Source organism: Suncus etruscus, chromosome 5 (genome assembly GCF_024139225.1).
Source record: "Suncus etruscus isolate mSunEtr1 chromosome 5, mSunEtr1.pri.cur, whole genome shotgun sequence".
Classification (NCBI taxonomy): domain Eukaryota; kingdom Metazoa; phylum Chordata; class Mammalia; order Eulipotyphla; family Soricidae; genus Suncus; species Suncus etruscus.
In genome coordinates this window covers 109,633,632-109,654,118 of record NC_064852.1, presented here as the reverse complement: position 1 = coordinate 109,654,118, position 20,487 = coordinate 109,633,632, and the positions used below count along the sequence as shown (strand labels likewise).

General features: G+C 59.8%; 3 protein-coding genes across 3 annotated transcripts in view; 2 read left to right on the top strand and 1 right to left on the bottom strand.

Moving 5' to 3' along the window:
- Positions 1-1,092: 1,092 nt before the first annotated feature.
- Positions 1,093-6,804, top strand: AGXT (alanine--glyoxylate aminotransferase). Its single transcript, XM_049773269.1, has 11 exons — positions 1,093-1,369; positions 1,444-1,636; positions 2,008-2,072; positions 2,205-2,305; positions 2,732-2,802; positions 2,993-3,077; positions 3,902-3,997; positions 4,554-4,623; positions 5,079-5,174; positions 6,167-6,295; positions 6,500-6,804. Exons 1-11 carry the CDS (start codon positions 1,145-1,147, stop codon positions 6,605-6,607), a joined length of 1,239 nt encoding a protein of 412 aa, XP_049629226.1. The 5' UTR covers positions 1,093-1,144; the 3' UTR covers positions 6,608-6,804.
- A 1,843-nt stretch (positions 6,805-8,647) lies between these two features.
- Positions 8,648-15,361, bottom strand: MAB21L4 (mab-21 like 4). The gene is made up of 6 exons (XM_049772892.1): positions 15,129-15,361; positions 13,176-13,714; positions 10,931-11,156; positions 10,377-10,530; positions 9,677-10,033; positions 8,648-8,783 (listed from the first exon to the last, which is right to left on the bottom strand). The coding sequence occupies exons 1-6, from the start codon at positions 15,359-15,361 to the stop codon at positions 8,688-8,690; spliced, it is 1,605 nt and encodes a 534-aa protein (XP_049628849.1). The 3' UTR covers positions 8,648-8,687.
- Positions 15,085-20,487, top strand: part of CROCC2 (ciliary rootlet coiled-coil, rootletin family member 2) — a 24,037-nt gene continuing 18,634 nt past the window's right edge. The window contains exons 1-5 of the mRNA XM_049773818.1: positions 15,085-15,437; positions 18,629-18,779; positions 19,258-19,397; positions 19,543-19,649; positions 19,827-19,995. Of these exons, the coding sequence (XP_049629775.1) occupies positions 15,360-15,437; positions 18,629-18,779; positions 19,258-19,397; positions 19,543-19,649; positions 19,827-19,995 (645 nt within the window). The 5' untranslated portion in view covers positions 15,085-15,359. The remainder of the gene's footprint in view (positions 15,438-18,628; positions 18,780-19,257; positions 19,398-19,542; positions 19,650-19,826; positions 19,996-20,487) is intronic.

The following is a 20,487-nucleotide window of genomic DNA, read 5'->3' as shown; positions in this document are numbered from 1 at the left end:
AAGGCCATATGCTGATAGAGAGTGGGTGCTGGGTGGGTCATGGCCAAAGCATGGCTCTGGCACCTGGCCTTGGACCCAGGGCACTGTCCCTGTGCCAGCCACACAGTCTCTCACGTGGCATAGCTGGCAGTGCCAGGACTCCACAGGCCCTGTGATGTGGGGATACCACAGCTCTGTCTTCCAAGACAGACCCTTACGTCTCCAGTGTTCTCCTGGTACCCGAGGGGTCCCTATGTCTAGAGGGGAGGAGGGATTGGGGAGGGATGAGAGGATGGGAGGATGGGAAGGGCCTTGCTGTGGGAGGCTTGGGAAGCCCCCTTGAAGCAGGTCCTGATCTCTTGCCCATGGCCAACAGTGGCACTGGGCATTTGTCCCTGGTCTGTGTCTGCCTGGTGTGTGACCGCCCTCTCCTGCCGAGGGCAGGGTCGTCCATGTACTGACAGTGTTCTGGCACTGGAGCCACCAGCAGGACTGTCCAGCAGTGTAAGCAGAGAGAGTCCCATAGGAAAGGTGCATCCTATGTGGCCAGTACCTCATGAAGAATCCCGCCATGGGGGTCCAGCACCCAGAGCCTGAAGCAGACAAGAGAGTTCTCAGGGAGGGTATTGCCCTGATGTGTGCACACAACTGTGGGTGTGGGTGGGCATATGAGTTTGTGAGCATGTGAATGTGAGCCTGAGTGTGTGAGCTCTCTCGAGTGTGAGCATACTCATTGTGTGAGTATGAGCACATGTGTGCGAGCACACAGGAGTGTGAGCATGAATGTGAGAGTATGTGTGTGAGCATGTGTGTGTGTGAATGTGAGCATGTGTGCGGGTTTTCTGAACCAAGTTTCCCACTGGCTAAAGCAGGGACAACACCCTCCTATGAGTGGCTAGCCTGGCCCAGTGTTTATTTTTGTCAATAAAGTTTTTTGGTACATAGTCATGTCTCCATCCAGCTTCGGACTTTCTGCCCTTCCCTCTTGCAGCCCAGCAGAACTGGACAGGGCAGCTGTCCAGAGGGGAGGATGTGGTGGGAGGGCAGAAGAAAAAACCCCAAATATGCTGCAGGCTCCACCTTGCTGCCGATCAGGTATCAGCTAACCAGGGAAGCAGGAGGAGGACTATTTCATATCGATTGGAATCTGAGCCACCATAGGGCCATGTTCCGTGCACTGACCTCGGTCACAGCTGCCCTCAGACCCCAAGCCTCAGTCTGGGCAAGAACTATGGCCTCCCAGCTGGTGCCCCCTCCAGATGCCCTTCGCCGCCCCCTGAAGGTCCCCAACCGTCTCCTGCTGGGGCCTGGCCCAGCCAACCTGGCGCCTCGAGTGCTGTCAGCTGGGGGAATGCAGATGATCGGACACATGCACCCAGAGATGTTCCAGGTGGGTGGTCCAGCTGGCCCCACTCCTGAACCCACAGGGCCTGGGACACGTGTCTGACCTGTCCCTTGCCCCAGATAATGGACGAGATCAAGGAGGGCATCCAGTACCTGTTCCAGACGAGGAACCCCCTCACGCTGGCCCTGAGCGGCTCCGGACACTGTGCCCTGGAGGCCGCCCTGGTCAACCTGCTGGAGCCGGGGGACCCTTTGGTCGTGGGTGTCAATGGCATGTGGGGACAGCGGGCAGTGGAAATCGGGGAACGAGTAGGTAAGCAGCAACAGAGCCCCAGACCCCTCTCCTTCTCTCCCTTCTACAAAGCTCATTCAGCCCTGGGGGTGGGCAGCAGCAGAGTCCCTGGTCTCTGGGCCATGCAAAGTGGCCAAGCAGGATTCCTCTGGGCTTGCACTCACAGTCACTGCAGATAGCAAGGGTCCATGCACTGGGAGGCCAGGAGTTCAGAGGCTGACCCTCAGTGTGGCTCCAGAGAGACATGTGGTTAATGATCGATGGCCACAAGCAGCCTGGTTAATGGACAAACCTAGGGGTGTCAACGGTCACCCCAGATCCCTAGGAGAGCCCCCACCACTCTGAGCTGCCACTCTGGAGGGGGTCCTGGCTCACATACTCTGCCCCCACAGGGGCTCGCGTGTACCCGCTCATCAAGGAGCCTGGAGAGTATTACACGCTGCAGGAGCTGGAAAAGGTACGGGCACAGGAGGTGGATGCACATGCCTCCAGGGCAGCTCCGGGGGTTCTCAGGTAGCAGGGCAGGCAGGGAGGGGGGACAGGTCCTGGGGTACTGCCCTACATCGCCCACAGCTGCCCCTGCCTTCAGAGCCTGGCCCAGTACCAGCCGGTGCTGCTGTTCCTCACCCATGGCGAGTCCTCCAGTGGGGTGCTCCAGCCCCTGGATGGCTACGGAGCACTGTGTCACAGGTGAGCCGGGAGGGCGTAGGGGGCACTGAGCTAGGGAGCATCACACAGGCCATAAGGGGGCACAGCACATAGGGAAACAGAGTGAGTTCTCAGGGAGCCCCAGTCCCTGGAGAGGGTCCCTGGGGGCAATCCCAGGAGGCGGGTTGGGTGACTTCAGCCCCTGTTTGCTGAACTCAGCGGGGAGGAGCCTCCCTGCCCACCCTGCTGGGCTGAGTCCTCAACCCTTCCACGATTACCCAAGATCCCATGGTGCCCACCTGTCCCCGACACCCTCTGCTCCACAAAGCCTCCGTCTAGAGGGGCCTACACCCTGAATTCTGGGTGGGGAGACGTTGCATCCTTTATCCTGAGTTCCCCCACCTGAGCCCTCAAGTTAGGAGCCCCTAGGGCTCTCACAGCAGTCATTGTAGCCCCGGCTCTGCCCAGGAACAACTGTCTGCTCCTGGTGGACTCAGTGGCCTCCATTGGCGGCGCTCCCATCTACATGGACCAACAAGGTATGGCCAGAGGATATGGGAGCGGGCTTGGTTTCCCCATGTTGCGTCTTCACTAAGCTCTGGAAGGAGGGAGAGGCTGGGGAGGGGCCACAGGGCTGTCCAGGCTTCACCCCAGCTGGGGTCCAGGCCCCGCTAGCCCCACCTGCCCTCCGACACATATGACCCTCACCTGCTCCTCCCAACCCCACAGAAATCGATGTGCTCTACTCTGGTGCCCAGAAGGCACTCAATGCGCCTCCAGGCACTGCCATCATCTCCTTCAGTGAAAGGGCAAAGTGAGTGAGTGGAAAAACGTGGGGACAGCTGGGGGACGGGTGGGGAGAGGTGGAACAGGAGGATATAAGAGGGGACAGGAGGAAATAGCTGGGGAATAAAGGGGGACAGTAGGAAAATAGAGAGGCAGGATACCTGGGAATGAACATGGGGTATAGCTAGGGGACAGGAGCAGCTGATGGGTTGAGGCACAGCTGGGGATGGGAAGGAGCACAGCAAGGTCGTGGAGGACAACTAGGGACAGGCTGTCCGATGTGCTCACAAATGCCCTGTGAGGGTACCACGCACCCAGGTGTGTCCAAGCTTCGGCTGGGGAGGCAGAGGTGTCGGGGCTCCTGGGACCTGCCCTCAGGTGCCAGGGGCCCCTCCTCAGTCCCACGTTCTCGCCCACACCCTGTCCCCACCCTGTCCAGGTCAGCTAGGGGTGAGAGGGGAGGGGAAGAACAACAGTCTCCCCCAGAATCTCTGCATGGGATGAGGGGGTCTGGGGTTGGTCAGGGCTGGGTAGGACAAGGCTGGTCACGACAATCTAAGGTGGGGTAACAGCCATCACCAGGGCCCCTGGTGTGTAAGGGCTGGAGAAACTGACAGAGAGGACCAGCATCGCAGTAGCATCCCCATGACACCAATCAGGGATTGTGCTCCAGGGTTCCCAGAAACCAGTAGCTCCTTGTCCTGCTTTGGACTCATTCTGAAACCCTACAGCCTGAGGGAAAGGTGGGGACAGAGGGTCCCCATATCAGGGCCTGCAGAGGGCAGACACAGACCCTGACCTTCCACACTACCCAGCCCCGCGGTGGGTGCTCACACCGCTGCTGCTCCCCAGAAACAGGATCTACAGCCGGAAGACGAAGCCCTTCTCCTTCTACCTGGATATGAAGATGCTGGGCAACTTCTGGGGCTGCGATGGCCAGCCCAGGATGTGAGAGCAGAGCAAGAAGGGCGGGGCTTGGGCCCCAGCATGCGGGCATGGATTGTTGGGGCAGGGCAGAGGCGGGCCTGGATCTCAGACATGGGCGTGGAATAGGCTCGGCTGAGGGTGTGGACTGGTTGGGGTGAGGCCGGGGCGGATCATGGACCCAGGACGTGGGTGTGGATTGGCTAGGCGGGACGGGGGCAGGACCGGGTCCTCCCAAAACAGGAATGGGTGGACCAACGTTAGAGGCGGGGGCAGATGGATTCTGAGCTGGGCACCTCTTGGTGAGCCCCAGTCTCCTGCTCTGAGCCCCCTTGTGCCCCCACTTCTCGGGGGAGCTCAGGTTCCTTCCTAGGGCTGGGAGTCAGTCAGTGATTTGGCAGTCACTACTCGCTGTGATCCAGCACCCCGTAGACATCCTGGATCCCCGCCCCCATCACATCATTTCCCTCTCCCAGCCTCAGTTTCCCCGTAGAGGTCCCAAAGCTCTGCTCCCAGCTCCCTTGGCCTCTGTGTCCTGCTAACATTCAGGCCTGGATCCTGCTGCCCTGTCTGTGTCCAGGTACCACCACACTATCCCGGTCATCAGCCTGTACAGCCTGAGAGAGAGCCTGGCCATCGTGGTGGAGGAGGTGAGGGGCAGGGACAGCCCTGCACCCACGAGTCTTCCAGGGAGAAGGTTCCTCACAAGGATGAGGAGCAACAGGGGGCAGTGACACCCCACAGTGCACATGGGGACAGACTGGGACAGCAAACCAGAGAGGGTGGGCAGAGTGAGGGCGGCCTCAGCTTCTCATCCCTCCCCCAGGCTTCAGACTGTCTAGTCAGGTGTCCAGTCCCACAGCACTGAGGAGCTGTGGGGTGCCTGGAATGGGCTGGGGAGGAGGCCCTTCTGGCTGAAGGGGAAGGATGCCCAAGGCCACCTGGAGAGAGGGACGAAGACTATCATCCCCCTCAGCCCTGAAGGGCCTGCTCCTGCCCATGTCGATAATGTTCGTCTAGTCCATGGTGGCTCCTACCTTGGTCCAGAGCCTTTGCCAGCCCAGGCCACTGGCTGCCACCCCACAACCTTGCTGCTTCCTCCCAGGGCCTTGAGAAGAGCTGGCTCCGGCACCGTGAGGTGACCGCCTACCTGCACGAGCGGCTGCAGGGGCTTGGCCTGAAGCTTTTTGTGAAGGACCCGGTGAGGAAAGGGGTCCTGCCCACCTCCGAGAGCACCCTCTCAGTCCCTCAACCCCCTCACTCCCTTAGTTCCTCACCCCCCTCAGTCCCTCAGCTCCCTCAGTTGCTCAGTCCCTGTTCCCCCTCAGTCTCTCAATTCTCCCTCAATCCTTCAGTTCCCCCTTAGTCTTTCAGTTTCCCCTCAGTCCCTCAGTTCTCCTTCAGTCCCTCAGTCCCTCACTTACTCAGTCCCTGTTCCCCCTCAGACCCTCAGCTCCCTAAGTTGCTCAGTCCCTCAGTTCCCCCTCAGTCCTTCAATTCTCTCTCAATCCCTCAGTTCCTCCTCAGCCCCTCAGTTCCCCCTTACTCCCTTAATTTTCTGTCAGTCCCTCAGTTTCCCCTTAGTCCCTTAGTTCTCCTTCAGTCCTTCAGTCCCTCAGTTCCCTTTCCATACCTCAATTCTCCCAAAGTCCCTCACATCTCTCAGTCCTTCAGTTTTTCCTCAGACCTTCAGCCCCCTCAGTTCCTCAATTCTCCCTCAGCACCCTCAGTTGTCCCTCAATTCTCCCTCAGCACCCTCAGTTGTCCCTCAGTCCTTATCAGTCCCCATTAGTATCCTTCCGTCTCCCTCAGCTTCCCTTAATCCCTCAATTCACCTCAATCCTCATCACTGTCCTTAGTCTCACTCAGTCTCAGTCCCACAGTTCCTTAGTCCACCCTCTTCCCCCTCAGTCCCTCAGTCTCCTCAGTTCCCCTTAGTCTCCCTCTATCCCCTCAGTCCCTCAGTCCCCCTTCACCCACTCCAGACCCTTAGCCTCTTTCAATCCATTTCCCTCAGTCCCAAAGTGCCCCTCAGCATCTGGTCCTATTCCCAGGGACAGGTCAGGTGTAATCTGATGCTTGTTTGGGGGTTCCCTGAAGGGAACTGAACCCCTGTCCCCAGCAGGCAGGGGTTTTTTGCCTCCTCCACCCCACTAAAGCACCATGTGAGACCCAGGCTGCTCTTGTCCCCAGGAGCTGCGGCTGCCCACGGTGACCACGGTGGCCATGCCTGCTGGCTATGACTGGAAGGACCTGCTGCGCTACTTGCTGCAGCACCACAACATCGAGATCATGGGCGGCATGGGACCCACAGTGGGGAAGGTGAACCAGGCGCCTAAAAACCAGGCCGCAGCTTTTCTCATGATGGACCAAGCGTGGAGACCTTGTGTCTGGGTTCCAACTCCCCCTTCTATGGTGCAGGGCTCTGGGTGTGGGTCTGGGAGCTGGTGAGGGGTTTTAGTGTCCATGTGCATGGGGCTACCCATGGGGGCCAGGTGGAACCTGGACTGATAACAGCCCCCACAGGTGCTGCGCATCGGACTGCTGGGCTACAACGCCAGCAGGGAGAACGTGGACCGGCTGCTAGATGCCCTGCAGGACGCGCTGCAGCACTGCCCCCATGGCCACTTGTGATGCCCCGGCCTACCTACCCCCTGCCTATGCTATCTTCTCATACGCCACCCTGCCCCACACTGAGACTGCCACCATGGATGACCCCGTCACATGCTGCCACCACCAGGCTGAGCCCTGCCTTCCAGTGGAACCTTCTAGAAATGGCCTGAGGCCCAGGAGCTACTAACCTTGGAATACAAAATGTTCAGTCAAGAGAAGGGGGAGTCTGTCCTCACTGTGGGGTATCTGTGCTCAGTCCTCCTCAGTTCCCTCAGTCTTCTTCATTCCCTTCAATCCCCTCAGTCCTTCTCAATCTCTCTCAGTCCCATTCAGTTCCCCTCATCCCCTCAATGTCTCCCAGTCCCTTAGTCCCCCCCTCAGTTTCTCAGTCCATCAGTCCTTAATCCCCCTCATCTGTCATTCCCCTCAATCCACTTGAGCTCTCATTCCTCAGTCCCATTCAGTGCATCACTTTCCCTCATTTCCTTAGTTTCTCTCAGTATTTCAGTCTTTCTCAGTTCCCCTAAATTCACCTCAGTCTCTCAGTTTCTTAGCCTCCCTCAATAGTTCAGTCCTCAATCCCTCAGCTTCTAAATCTTCAGTCCCCCCTTAGATACTCAGTACTCCTGTCTCTCAGTTCTCCTCATTCCCTCAGTCTGTCTCTCTCTGTCTCTCTGTCTCTGTCTCTGTCTCTGTCTCTCTGTCTCTGTCTCTCTCTCTGTCTCTCTGTCTCTCTGTCTCTCTCTCTCTCTCTCTCTCTCTCTCTCTCTCTCTCTCTCTCTTCCTCCTCAATCCCTCACAATCCCTCAGTCTCTTTCCCTCAACCCTCAAAGCCCCTCAGTACCTTTGTCACTCTCAGTTTCTGAGTCCTGAATCCCTCAGTCCCTGTCAACCCCTCATTCTGCCTCGGTCCCTCAGTCCCCTCATTTTCTTCAGTTCATCAGTCTTTCAGGCCCCTCAGTCCCTCTCATTTCTGATTCTATTAGTCTTTCAGTTCCTTTAGTCCTTTTATTTCTCAATATCCTCAGTCCCTTTCAGTCCCCATTAAACTCTCTCAGTTCTTCAATCTTCTCACCCCATCAGCCCTTCAGTTCCTTTACTGAAAGGAAGTACCCCTCATTTTCCCTCATTCCTCTTCAGTCTTTCAACCCCCTCATTCCATCTCAATTCTCATCAGATCTCTCAGTCCCCTTCAGTCTTTCAGTTCCTTTCAATCCCTCTGCCCTTCAGACCCCCAACTCTACCCTCTCATTTCCTTAGTCCACAAAGACCCTTAATCCCTCTCAACCCTCATTTATCATCAGTTCCTCTCACTCTCCAAGTTTCCTAGAGAAGTTACCCAGTGGTGCCTTACCCTGAGGACCAGCCCTGCACCCCACTCCCATAACATACCCTGTACCCCCACTTCTGTGCCTCAACCCCAGAACCCCACATCTGTGCCATAGCTTTTACCTGACCTCCAATCCTGCACCCCACAACCCTGGATCCACACCCACCCCATCCACATTTCCTGTGTTTACACCGACTGCTCTACACAACACTGCCTTTCTGCATCTGGGCTGCCACTCTGGGTCCATGCAGGGTGCCAGGCTTCTCGATGCCCCCCCTCCGCTGGGATACAGCAAGTGTGGAGAAAGGGGTGCTCGTGGGACCTAGGCTGCCTTGGGAAGCCCTAGCTGGAAGTGGAGTCACAGGGACACCTTCTGTGGTGCCCACATTGCAAGGGCCAGATCCTTCCCTTAGAAGGAACCCACTGAGCTAGGACCCACAGAACCTTTGTGGGAAAGGGGAGACACAGGTGTGGCACAACAGAGGTAGCAGACAGAGGGGTTGGGATGAAAGGTAGCCAGGAAGGTACCTGCAGGTGCCTGACATGGGCAGAATAGCACAGCCAGACACGCTGATGCCTGTCTCGTGCCCGTGCACTCAGGCTTGATTTATTCACTATGAGGCCTCCCTGGAGCATCTGGGGGTCAGGTCCTCAGCTGAGAAGGGGCCCTTCGGTCCTTGTGGAGCTGTGGATGGGAGCCATCTGCTGTCTGCAGTGGCCTGAGTCTCAGCATCCCTGGTGGTGTCCACAGCTATCCTGCAGCAGCCACCCTCAGCTCTCCTCACAGCTGCCTCCTCGCAGGGTCTTGGTCTTGCAGAAGATACTCTTCATGGCGGCAAGCCGGGCCTGGATGCTGAAGACCTGGAACTGAGGGTGCAGGCGTCGGACAGGGAGGGCAGAGGGGCAGGGAGGGGCAGGAGTACCCTGAGGTTGGGCCAGGCAACCCCAAGCCCAGGCCCAGGAGATGAGGAGATGAGGAACACGGCCAAGGTGTCCTAACAGAGTGTAGCTGTGCTGCTCTGGGGGATGCAGTACCCCTGACCTACCTCATGAGGGCTGGGGTCCAGGATAGGGGAGAACTGGGGGATCCAGGGCAGGGGAGAACTAAGGTACCAGAGGAATCAGAGCCTGGGGGCCAGGGTGGGGCAAAAGTTAAGAGACCAGGACTTGGGGATCAGAGGCAGAACTAAGGGGATTAAGGTGGGGCAAGCTCGGACTTATTCTTCTTGGTCCCAAGATCCCGCTGGGGCCTCCAGTGTCCAGTCGGCCTCCTGCCCACCCCACGACCATCTCACCTGGCAGACGCCCCTTTCCCAGCACGATGCCCTGACCTGCCGGAGCCCGCCCTCCTGTTCACCTCCCAGACCCTGGCCAGAAGCCCCGCCGCTTATCCATCGCCCATACCTGCCCCGAAGCTCCACCCCTGCGCCCACCGTCCCACCCTTGGTCTGAAGCCCCATCCCAGCAAGTCGACCCCCCCACCCAGAGCCCTGCCCCTTATCCGCCCCGAAGCCCCGCCCACACCCACAATCGCGCCCTTTTAATCAGCCCCGCCCGTGTCCTATAACCACACCCTCGCCCCAAGTCCCATCCGGTCCCACAGCCACGCCCTTGCCCCAAGCCCCACCCTGTTCCATAGCCACACCCCTTCCCTACGCTCCACCCCTGCCCCATAGCCCCGCCCCTGGCCCGCCACTCGATCCGACCTGAAGCCCCGCCCTCGCCCCGCCCCTGGCCCGAAGCTCCTCTCATCCCGACACCTTGTCCAGCAGCAGGTCGAAGTAGGCCGTGGCCCAGTACGCGGGGTCGCTGGCCGGGAGCTGCAGCAGGGCCTTGACCCCCGAGTCCAGGCGCGGCGGGCGGCTGCAGCCCAGGTGCGTGACGTGGATGCGCAGCGCGGCCTCGGGCTGGCTGGCAAAGCGCTCAGCTTGCAGGTAGAGGGCGTGTAGGTCCAGGCCTGCGTCCCGCAGCGCGTTGGTCTCGGGCCGCAGGAAGCCGGGCAGTGTGCGCGTGGCCAGGCAGCACAGGAGCACCACGAGCAGCCGGTACACGGCGCCCTGCAGCTCAGCCCAATCCTCGGGTGCCGGGAAGAGCGCGGCCGCCCACAGCAGCACCAGCTGAGGCCGCAGAGTAGGCAGGAGTGAGCCCAGGGCCCTCCCCACACGGCTCCACAGAGGGGCCGGACCTGACACTGAGGGACCCGACATCCTGGCTTGCTCTCCACGCCTGTCCACATTCACCCACACGCGCCCACATTCACCCACATGCTCCCCACCTTCCCTCACCCACCCTCACCCCTGCCCCAGGAGGGACCCAGGTGGGCCTTCACCTGCTGGCCTGCCCTCTGCTGTACCTGAGCCCCCGAGGCCTCAGCCCCTGACTATCCCTCAGGTTGGGGGTTCAGATCTCCTGATTCCACTCAGCCCCTCGCACAGGCTTCCTGGAGGAGGTGACACTGACCTTCAGGTGTGCGAAGGTCAGGCCCGGGCTCCGGCCACCATCCCGCCAGTGCTCGTGGTTGATGCGGTCAAGGATGGAGAGACTGTCCAGCCGGTGGCCTTGCAGTGAGCCCAGTGCACGGAGCAGTGAGCTCAGGAGGCGATCAGGGCAAGGCCTGGGGCAGGGGGCCAAGGTAAGGTCCCAAGGCAGGGGCACCCCTGGGTGGTGCTGAGTTGGGGAGGGTATCCGGTGCCCCAGCACCACATTCTGCCACCCTCTGGCCTTCGCTCCTGGAATTGACTCGGTTCCTGCCCATGGGCTCAGACCCCCCTCAGCCTCCCAAGCCCTCAGACCTGCCCTGGGATTGGGGTGAGGCTCCAAACTGAGGGGTTCCTTCCTGCCCCCCACACCACACCCTGCTGCAGGTGGGGATAGACCCAGCTCCAGCACGGAGGTGGGGTTCCTGCAGCTGAACTGGGGCCCTGCGAGGACAGTCAGCCAGGCTGGCAGCTACGAGCCCTGAACACTGGATGTCCCTGCCCAGCTCCTGCTGCCCAGGGAGAAACTGACTCCACCTCCAGTGCTCGGCGCTGGTGGGCAAGAGGGACTCCTCCTGGGCACTGATCCTTCGTACGATGCCCTCGGGGAAGCCAGGCATCAGTCGGCCCCCAGCCAGAGCACAGCCCCGAGGTCTCCGTCGGACTGTGGGCACCACATGGAAGCAGATGGTCCTCCAGCCGCTGGACACATGCACGGTCAGCCACGGGCCCTCCTCCTGCAGGCCGGACACACGCAGGGACCCTACAGGGACACGCTGCCATTGTTGGACCAAACCTGGGCCCAGGCGGCACTGGCCCTCACATCCCATTGACCCCACAGCCCGCTGACTCCACCCCCTACCCAATCTCACACTCCATGGGCCCCTACCTGTCTGCATTGTCCCACCTATAGTGGGCAGAGCTGGGCATTCCCAGATGCCACGGTGGACCCCGGGAAAAGGCACTGTGAGCACTACAGTCTGGGAACCATGTGAGCACTAGTTCCCCAGGGAACTGGAGCCTGGGGAACTGTGTTGTAAGCACTGGAGCCTGGGCCACTATGTCTGTCCAGGGCAGAGCCAGGCTGGAATGCCCAAGAGGACATGGCCATGACCCTGCCTCCACCCCTGGGGATCTGTTCCGCCATGTCCACCCATTTATCACAACTCCTGGGCCAGCCTGTCACAGCCCCTCTCAGCCTCTCACAGCCCCACCCCAGGACTTTCCTCAACCTGCCTGTCTGTCCTTCCCTGTTCAGGGTGCCCAGGAACATGGTGCCTGTTGGGAGACACTGAGGGTTCTGGTTTTTTTATTTGTTTGTTTTTTGGGTCACACCTGGCAGTGTTCAGGGATTCCTCCTGGGTCTACGCTCAGAAATCGCTCCTGGCAGGCTCAGGGGACCATATGGGATGCCAGGATTCGAACCACCAACCTTTTGCATGCAAAGCAAATGCCTTACCTCCATGCTATTTCTCCAGCCCCCACACACTGAGGGTTCTGGGACACTCACAGAGATCCCCACACAGAAACCCCACACAGAGATCCTGTACAGAGAACCCACACAGAGACTCCTCCAAAGACACCCTCCTTGCACAAAAACCCACACACAGAGACCCCCTTATAGAGACCCCCACACAGGAACCCCGCACAGAAACCCCAACACAGATTGCCCCCAGGAGATCTTTCCACAGACACCGACACAAAGACCCTGTACAGAGACCCCGCACAGAGACCCCCTTCATCCCCCACCTTGCAGAGCTGGGATCATCTCTGGCCTTCCCCCCCCCCCCCCCCACACACACACACACAGTCAGCTGGGGACTGGCCTGCAGGGAGTCCGCAGGGAGCAAAGAGCTCCTATTTCTCCAAGGCTCTCCCCTCAGGGACAGGCTCTGCCATGTAGGCCTGCTACACCCATGGGGCGTTGTTTTCCCCAGTAGCGCTGTCCACAGGCCCACCCCAGGCCCCACTTCCTTGTTCCTCTCAGCTTTACCCACCTGGTCCCACTGGTTCCCAGGGTGTCAGTGCAAAGCCTGTCCCCCCCCCCCCCCGCCCTGCCCTTTTAAGGTGCCGGAAGCAGAGATTGGAATTTCCCTGGTATTCTGCCTGCTTTGGCTCAGCCAGGTGCAGGGCCCTGTAGCCAGGGCAGTGCCAGGGAAGGGGAGATGGTGGGATCATGGAGCAAGGAGTAGGTGTCAGAGGCTCCAGAGACAGCCCTGCAGAATGCAGAGGTGAGATAGGCAGGGGAGTGGGGCAGGAGCCCCCCCCCTCCAGACAAGGTGGTCGGAGGGGCCCAGGTGGAGGTGACACAACCCCCTCAACCTCTTGGTCTATAGGTACTGGGTGCCCTGAGATCGCAGAGCTGGAGCAGGGCAACCCTCACCAGGGCTAACTGAGGTGCCCTGTCAGTCAGCCTTTGCCTATGCAGCCACGGCCACATCACGTATGTGCTGCATCACATGTACACATGATACATCACGTATGCACACCTGTCCTGTGAGCATACCTCACCCTTAAGTGTATACACGCACTGCCTCTGTACACCCCCCCATCTCAAGCACTTGCCCTGCTGTTATGTCCCCATCTTTACTGTGGCCACTACTTTCACCTGTGAGCAGAGGTTACCACTTCATTTGTGCATCCACACCCATGTGTGAGAGACCACTTGCAAGCACCCTGTGGCATACACCCCCGTCTCGTGTAAACACCTACCATCCTGTGTGAACCGCTTTCATGCGTGATTGCTGTCATGAACGAGTGTAACCACCATCCCACCTCCTACCTGGCAGGATGAGATTATGGTGCCTGCAGTGGACGATGGCGGCCACCAGCCGTTCCCGCAGGACGCTGAGCACCTTTCCGGGCACAATGTGACCGCTGCAGGAGCCATTGGCCTCATCCTCCAAGGCGCTGAAGACATCGTCTGAGGTCCAGGGCTCCAGGCTGGCCACGTCCCGGGGGACACCCAGGCGGCAGAGGGGAGGGCCCTCGCCTGGGGCCATGGGCTCCTCCTGCAGATGCAAGGCATCCACATCCAGGCACAGGGGCACCTCCAGGCGCACGGGGTCTTCGGAGGAGCGCAGTACAAACTGCTCAGCCTGGGAGTCCCCGTAGTCCACTAGGAAGCGGGAGTCTCGGGCCTGCACCTGCTCTAACACAGTCAGCAGCGTGTTCTCGGCGCCCTGGAAGTCCCGGGCTCGTGAGCCACCCCGGGAGCGGATGGCCTTCAGGTAGTGGTGCCACAAGGGCACCTGCAGGGCCATGGCTGCGGCAGGGTGGCAACGGCGCCTTAAGTAGCTGTGCCTGGTCTGACCGGCCAGCCTGGGAGCGGCTGAGTCAAGCACTCACAGTCCCATCCGGCAACCAGGAATGTCGCAGGGGCAGGGGCGGAGAGGCTCTGGCCCCCAGAGGCGCCCCGCCCCGTGTGCCCACTGGCTCTGCGGGTACAGCTCCTCCTCTCCCTCCCGTGGGGAACCCCAGGACACCCCAGCTCCAGGAGCCTGCCTGGGGCTGAAAATGGGGCCAAGCCACCCCCACAGAGATCGTTGACCCCACAGCAGCAGTGGCACCAGATGGAGGCCCCACCCAGCCCTCCAAGGCCCCAGACACAGAGCCTAGGACCTAGGCTGTGCATCCCCAGGACCCTCAGGGAGACCCTTACGGGGGCCCAGGGTCACCTCTGTTTTCCTCTCCCCTCCCGTGCCCACCTCTCCCGTGTGCCCTGAGCTGAGACCCTCCGTCCCCTCTGTCCACAGCCCCCACCTCAGCCACGGGTGAGCCCTGTCTGGTGTCCCTCAGGAGCACCCCAGCTGTGAGCACCCCTTCATCTTCAGGGTGGGGTAGTCTGCAGATGCTAGGGCAGATGGCGGGCACAGGAGGCGCCTTCCTGGGACAAGTACAGCCCCAGGCTCAGCGCCAGCCCCCACGCAGTGTGGCCAGGACTGATGCAGGTGGGGCAGTGATGGGGCCACCCTCGAACCTTGACCAGGCCCACTCCTTCTAGAACTTTCCTCCACTCTCATCCAGGCAGATGCTGAGGGGATCCAGCAGAGCCTAGAGGTAGGAGAGCTGTTCTGGTTTTGGGGGTGTCGGAGCTGCAGACACCCCACCCACCCCCAGCCACCCCAGACTCCAGGGCTTTGAGCTCAGCAAACCCTCCTCCCTCCTTTCACCCCCTCCCAGCACTCCTTCACTCTCCTCCTCCCCCTGCCTGGCTCTCTGCTTTGCCCCTTAAAAGGCCACACACTCTCTGGTAAACTAGTACTAAGGGGCTGTTAGGAGGGAAGAGGGCAGCACCAACTGCAGCCCAGGTCTTAGCTTCACTGGTGAGAGCCCTTTGTGGCACTGAGGGGACCCTGTGAGGACCCTGTGGGGGTGCTCAATGAACCTTGTGGGGACCCTGTGAGTCCACTGAAGGGGCGCTGAGGGAATCCCGTGGGAGCACTGTAGGGACCCTGTAGGAGATTGAGGTGATCCTGTGAGGACCACTGTGGGGGACACTGTGGAGATCCTGTGAGAATGTTGGGGGGGCTCTGTGGGGGAGCTAAATGGACCCAGTGGGCCTCCGTGGGGTGCTGTTTGGGTGCTGAGGGGACCCAGTGGGGGTCCTGTAGTGACCCACCCATGTGGGGATTCTATGGGAGCACTGTGGAGGTTTGGGACTCTGTGTGGTGCTGTGGGAGCCTGGGGTGCTCTGGGGAATTTGTGCCCCGCCCCCCTGCTGTGGTGCCACAACCTGCCCAGCCTCCCTGGACACGGCTTCCAGCACAGCAGCGTCCCTCGTCCCCGGGGCAACCCCCGCTCCCATTTCCAGGGAAACCCTGCATGGCGGGCGTCGTGGTTGCCACAGCAACCCCTATGGGTGCAGGTCACTTCATGGCCAGCCCAGAGGGGCAACGGCAAGGACACAGGTGCGGGCCCGGGGCTGACACTCCCATAGCCCAGGCCAGCACCCGGCTCTGCCACCATGAGCTCCGGGACAAGCAAGCAGGGAGACGAGGACACACCTGCGGGGCCCCACCTGGGGCTGGACGCTGTGATCCAGGTCAGTGAGGACCAGCTCTCCCTGCAGGGCCCGATCACTTGGCAGTACTCACGTGGTCCCCACACACTTGTGCACACATGCCTCATGCATACACACACAGATATACACACACACACACACAGACACATTCTGGTAGGACACTAGGGAGCCCAGAGTAAGAGGCTGAGCCTGACCAGGCTTACAAGATCTGATCCCCTCCCTGAGGGCTTTTGGAGTCAGTGGGGTCCCCCAAACTCCATGTGGCCTCTGTGTGGGCATTTGTTTGGCCCCTCCTGATGTAGTGCCAGCTCCTACACCTCCAGCACGAACTGTGAGCAGTCCCTCAGCAGCCCCCAAACAGGGTCCATCATAGCAGGATGATGCCCCGTCTACCCCCCAGCATGTTCTCCCAGTGCAGGGTGGTACTGAGGGATGCATCGCCTGCAAGAGATGTCACCACGGGTACCTACTGTGAAGGCACAGCTGCCCTCACAAGGCTGGCACATGTGAGCCCTCACACCTGTGGGCCTGCACCCAGGTCCCCTCTCAGGCCCAGACTTGATGCGCCCACCCGGCAGCCCCTCCAGGTGCTGCTGAGGACCCTCGGGTACAGCAGCCCCTCCAACTGGCCCTGAGTCCAGCTGTGGGCTGTGTCTCAGGTGATTGTCATCTGCGCAGTTACAGGCGCCACCCAGCTGGGCTCCCCAGCTCTGTGGGACAGTCCCAAACAGAGGAAGGAGGCATGTCTCCAAGGCACTTCTGCTTGGGCTCCTGCCTAGAAAACTGGCCCTAGAATGGGGGTCCTGGCCTGTGGGAGACCTCTGCCTGCTCTGGCTCCAGCCTCTGCAACTCAGGGAAGTCTGGCCCACAGGGGAAGTGGTGGAGGAAGGGCTGTCCTGGCCTCTCTGCAGAGGATTTATTCCTCTCTTCTCCAAAACCCTTGGGCCTGTGAGGAGCTCCCCCACATCTGTGCTGGTGATCCTCAACCCAAACCCAACATATGCCCCTCCTTTCCAGAATTGATTCACCCCAAGGGCAGGTTCCCTCACCACCATCTGCCTGACTTGGGCAGAGACCCCAGGTGACCCCAGAGGCCCCCTCCCACCATGCTGTGAGCATCGGAGAGCACAGGCTTGCATTCATGCTGCTTAATGTTGGGGAAATGGGGCCACCCCAGCACTCAGAACCCCCATTTGCTTCCACATAACTCCCAGCAGTTTTCTGCTTGGTGTCACCCCCAAGTACCTGCCATCAGACCTACCTTGCCCTCAGCACCCCCATGCCCTTTTGCTCCCATTGTGACTGGCACAAATTGGAGTTCTCACAAGCAGCTCTTCAGAAAAGGGACCCCCACATCCCTTCCCTTCCTCCCCTCAAGTCACCCAAACCCCCATCTCCTGGCCCCAGCTGGGCCTTCATGGGTGTCATGCCCACACCACTTTTCTAGCTGAAGACAGACCCTCCTGTCTCTAACATCTCCCCCAGCTTTGGGCATGGGAAGCCGGCAGAGCAGGGAAAAGCTGCTGGGAGGACCAGAGAGATACCTCAGTAGGGAGGGCATTTGCCTTGCACATGGCTCACCCAGGTTGGATCCCCGACACCCATTAAGGTCCCCTGAGCACAATCGGAAGTAATTCCTGAGTGCTGAGCCAAGAGTAACCCCTGAATATCCCCGCATGTACCCCCAAACCACAGATGGGGTCATCTGTGCCCTCAAGGGACCCACATGAGTTCTCAGTGGGGAGGTGGGAGTGGGTGGGGGACGGTGACCCCTCACTCACTACAACAAAGCTGTTCAGCACAGAGCCTTGGGGCCTTTTGGACTGAGTGGGGCTGTCTATGTCAGGACCCAACTGAGTGGGGCAAAGCCCTGGACCATCTCCTGTACCCCCTGGGTGCTGATAGGCAGGCCTGGTGACCCCCCTGCAGACACTCCAGGGCTCCTCCAGCCTTGCTCTGCCTGTTTTGTGGGGGCTGGGTCCAAGCACCCTCACAGTTAGTCAAATGCAGGCTGGACTCTGGGTTCCTGTAGTGGCCCTTGTCTGGACCTGAATCTGGGAACCACGAGATCTCCCTGGATTATTAGCTGGGAAAAGCTGCCTCATCTCTGAGAGGCTCAGCAGCTCTGGACTGTGTCAACCCCATGTTCTCGGGAACTGCTCCTGGGCCCCAAGAAGCCTGGGCAGACTGTGGAGATGGGACACCCCATGGAAAGGTGAGGTTCAAGAGAAAGCCTCCATGTGTTCCACCTTGAGAAGCCTGAGCTCTCAGAGTGCCAAGGAGAGCATGGCCTTGGCTGGGGGAGGCACAGAGTAGAGGGGAGTGCACCCCAACCTCAGCCTGACCTGCTCCCTACCCTGCCTGGGCCTTGTTTTCTTCCTCAGCCCCTCAGCAGGCATCCTGTACCACCACATACAGCCACACAGGGGCAGCATTGGTACCAGGGCCGAGACCCATTCAGCACAGGAGAGACACAGGCAGTTGGGCATGGGGTTCGTGGCTGGAGTGTGGGCCAGGGTGCCTATGACGACCCAAAGGCGGTCAGGACTGACCTCAGTGTAGTTGGGTGACTCCCTTCTAGATGTCTCTTGGGGATATTTCCGGTTGCAGGTTTTCCTCCTTGGGGGCAGCCTCACACATGCACACACATGCACATTGGCACTCATGCATACATATGCTTGCACACAGGCACACAGATGCATGTTTCGCACATGCCTACACAGAGACCTATTCCATATGTGCATTTACACATACCTGCTACATGCATACAACACTTCCTACAGGCAGGTGTGCAGATGCATGCACAGGTGCACACTCATAGGCACACACTCGGGTGCATATGTTCAGTGCCCTCACTCTCACAGTCCTGCCCTCCCACAGACCTCAGGTCCTGCGGGGGCCAGCAAGAGGCCGTCAGAAGGAGGGAGCCTGTGGAGGGGCAAGTGGGTCAGAGCTGGGATGATGCAGGGGTGCTGGCTCATGGGTCAGGGCTGGGGGCACCTTCACCCTTCTATAAACCCCAGGGGAGCCTCATCCCCAACCTTCCCCCACCCCTCCCTCTCTAGAGGTGGTCTGGGTGTCTGCGCTCAGCCATCAGCAATGGTGATTGGCAATGTCACCCAGAGACCCCCGCTAGGTGTCCTGGGGTGGCCAGCCCCCTCCTCTCCGGCTGTGGACAGTGACAGATCTGTGGACCCTCTGGGTTATTCCAGAGGCTGCAGGACACAGTTCTGGGCCCAGGAGCGCATCGAGAAGACCGTGCACTGACCATGCGTGGGGACAACTGGAGGATCCCACCTGCCCCGGTGCCAGCCAGAATCCGTGATATCGTGGCCAGCAGTCTAGGCGAGGGACCTCCTGAAGGTGAGCGAGTGATGAGCAGACCTGGTCCTCCTCTGAGTCCTTATGAAAGACCAGGCCAACTGTGGCTGTGACTGTCCCTCTATCCTGACTGTCCCTCTGCCCTGTCCCTCTGGCTGTGATTTACCCACCCACACACTCTGGCCTCTTGTCTCATCTAAGAGCCTTGGAGTCCTGCCCACGGTTCGTTTCAGAATGAGGGCCCATTTCAGAGTGAGCCCTGGGACATACACTGCTAGATGAGACAGAACCACGCACCATCAGAAGCAGGGTCTTGGGGGTCAGTTTCCCTAGACCTGGGATGGGGGCTCAGGCACCCCACAGTTGTGGTCTCCGCTCGCTGGGCCCTGTGTCCGACCCCTCATGATCTGTTCATGGCTGTTTCTGTCCCTGAACCTAAGACTGCTGGGATCTGGCACCCTCGTCGGGGTGGAACCCCAGCCCTGACATTAGAGTGTCCTCGTGACTGGATGCCATGCAGGGGCCCCTCAGGCCACCTCCCCAGAGCAGGAGGAGAACCGGCTGTTGCGGGACGAGTTGGCCCGGCTGGAGGAGCTGCTGGCCCAGGCAGGCACCGAGCGGGATCAGCTGGCTACCAGGTGCCACACACTCAGCAAGGGGGTGAGTGGGGCCCAATCTGGCCTTTGGTCCATGGGGTCTCGCCTCTGTGTGGCCCAAGCACTCTGCTGCCCTCACCCCTGGAGATGGCCTGAAAACTCCACTGTGGTCTCCACTGGATGTGGCCTGAGCACCCTGTGAACCCCAGCTGCAGGCCCGTCTGGACACAGCGCAGGCACGGCTGAGGAGGTCTGAGTTGCTTCATAGTGCGGACTTGGAGGAGGCATTGGGCCGGCTGGAAGCCTCAGAGCAGAGGTAAGGGCCTGTGGATGAACAGGCAGTGATGGTAGGCATGGACAGTGGGTGGTGGGAATGGGTGGCCTCTTCCAAGTGGGGCTGCAGGAGAGTTGGTGTGGCACAGGGTCCAAGACAGAGTGGCAGGAAGGAGATGGGGGCCATGGTCCAGCTTATGGTGGGGCTCCCCCTCTGCAGGGGTTCGGGCCTGTCACAGGTAAATGCGGTGCTTCGGGAGCAGCTGGAGCACATGAGAGTTGCCAACGAGGCACTGGCGAGGGAGCTGGTGGCTGCAGCGCGCAGCGTGGGGCACCTAAGGGCCAAACTGGAGCAGAGAGAGGCACGGCACTGGACGGAGCAGAGAGAGGTAGGGGAGGACTAGTGGCCATATCCATCCCCTGGGCACTCTCTGCACTGCTGGAGGGACCAGCAGCAGGACCAAGAAAGGGGGTTCCTGGAGAAACAAGAGGTGACTTGGGTCAAGCGCCCGCCCTACAAGCAGGTCTCCCTAACTGCCCCTCCTGACTGGACCTTGGTCAAAGCTGTGGCACAAGCCCTGGGACCCAGGGCACAATGACCATAAACTTCCCAACATGACAGGTCGTTCCTGACCAGAGCTCACCGTAGAATTAAAAATGTGTTGGGCATTGTATGACTGAAACTCAGTCATGGAGCACATTGTAACTATATCTCAAGATGTTTCAATGAAGAAAATTTATTTTTTAAAAAATGCGGTCCAAAAAAAAAAAAAACCAGAAGAAAAGAAAAGAAATAAAAAAATGCAGTCCAGGGGACGGCGAGATAGCACAGTTGTTAAGGCACTTGCCTTGCATGTGGCTGACCCAGGTTTTATCTCCAA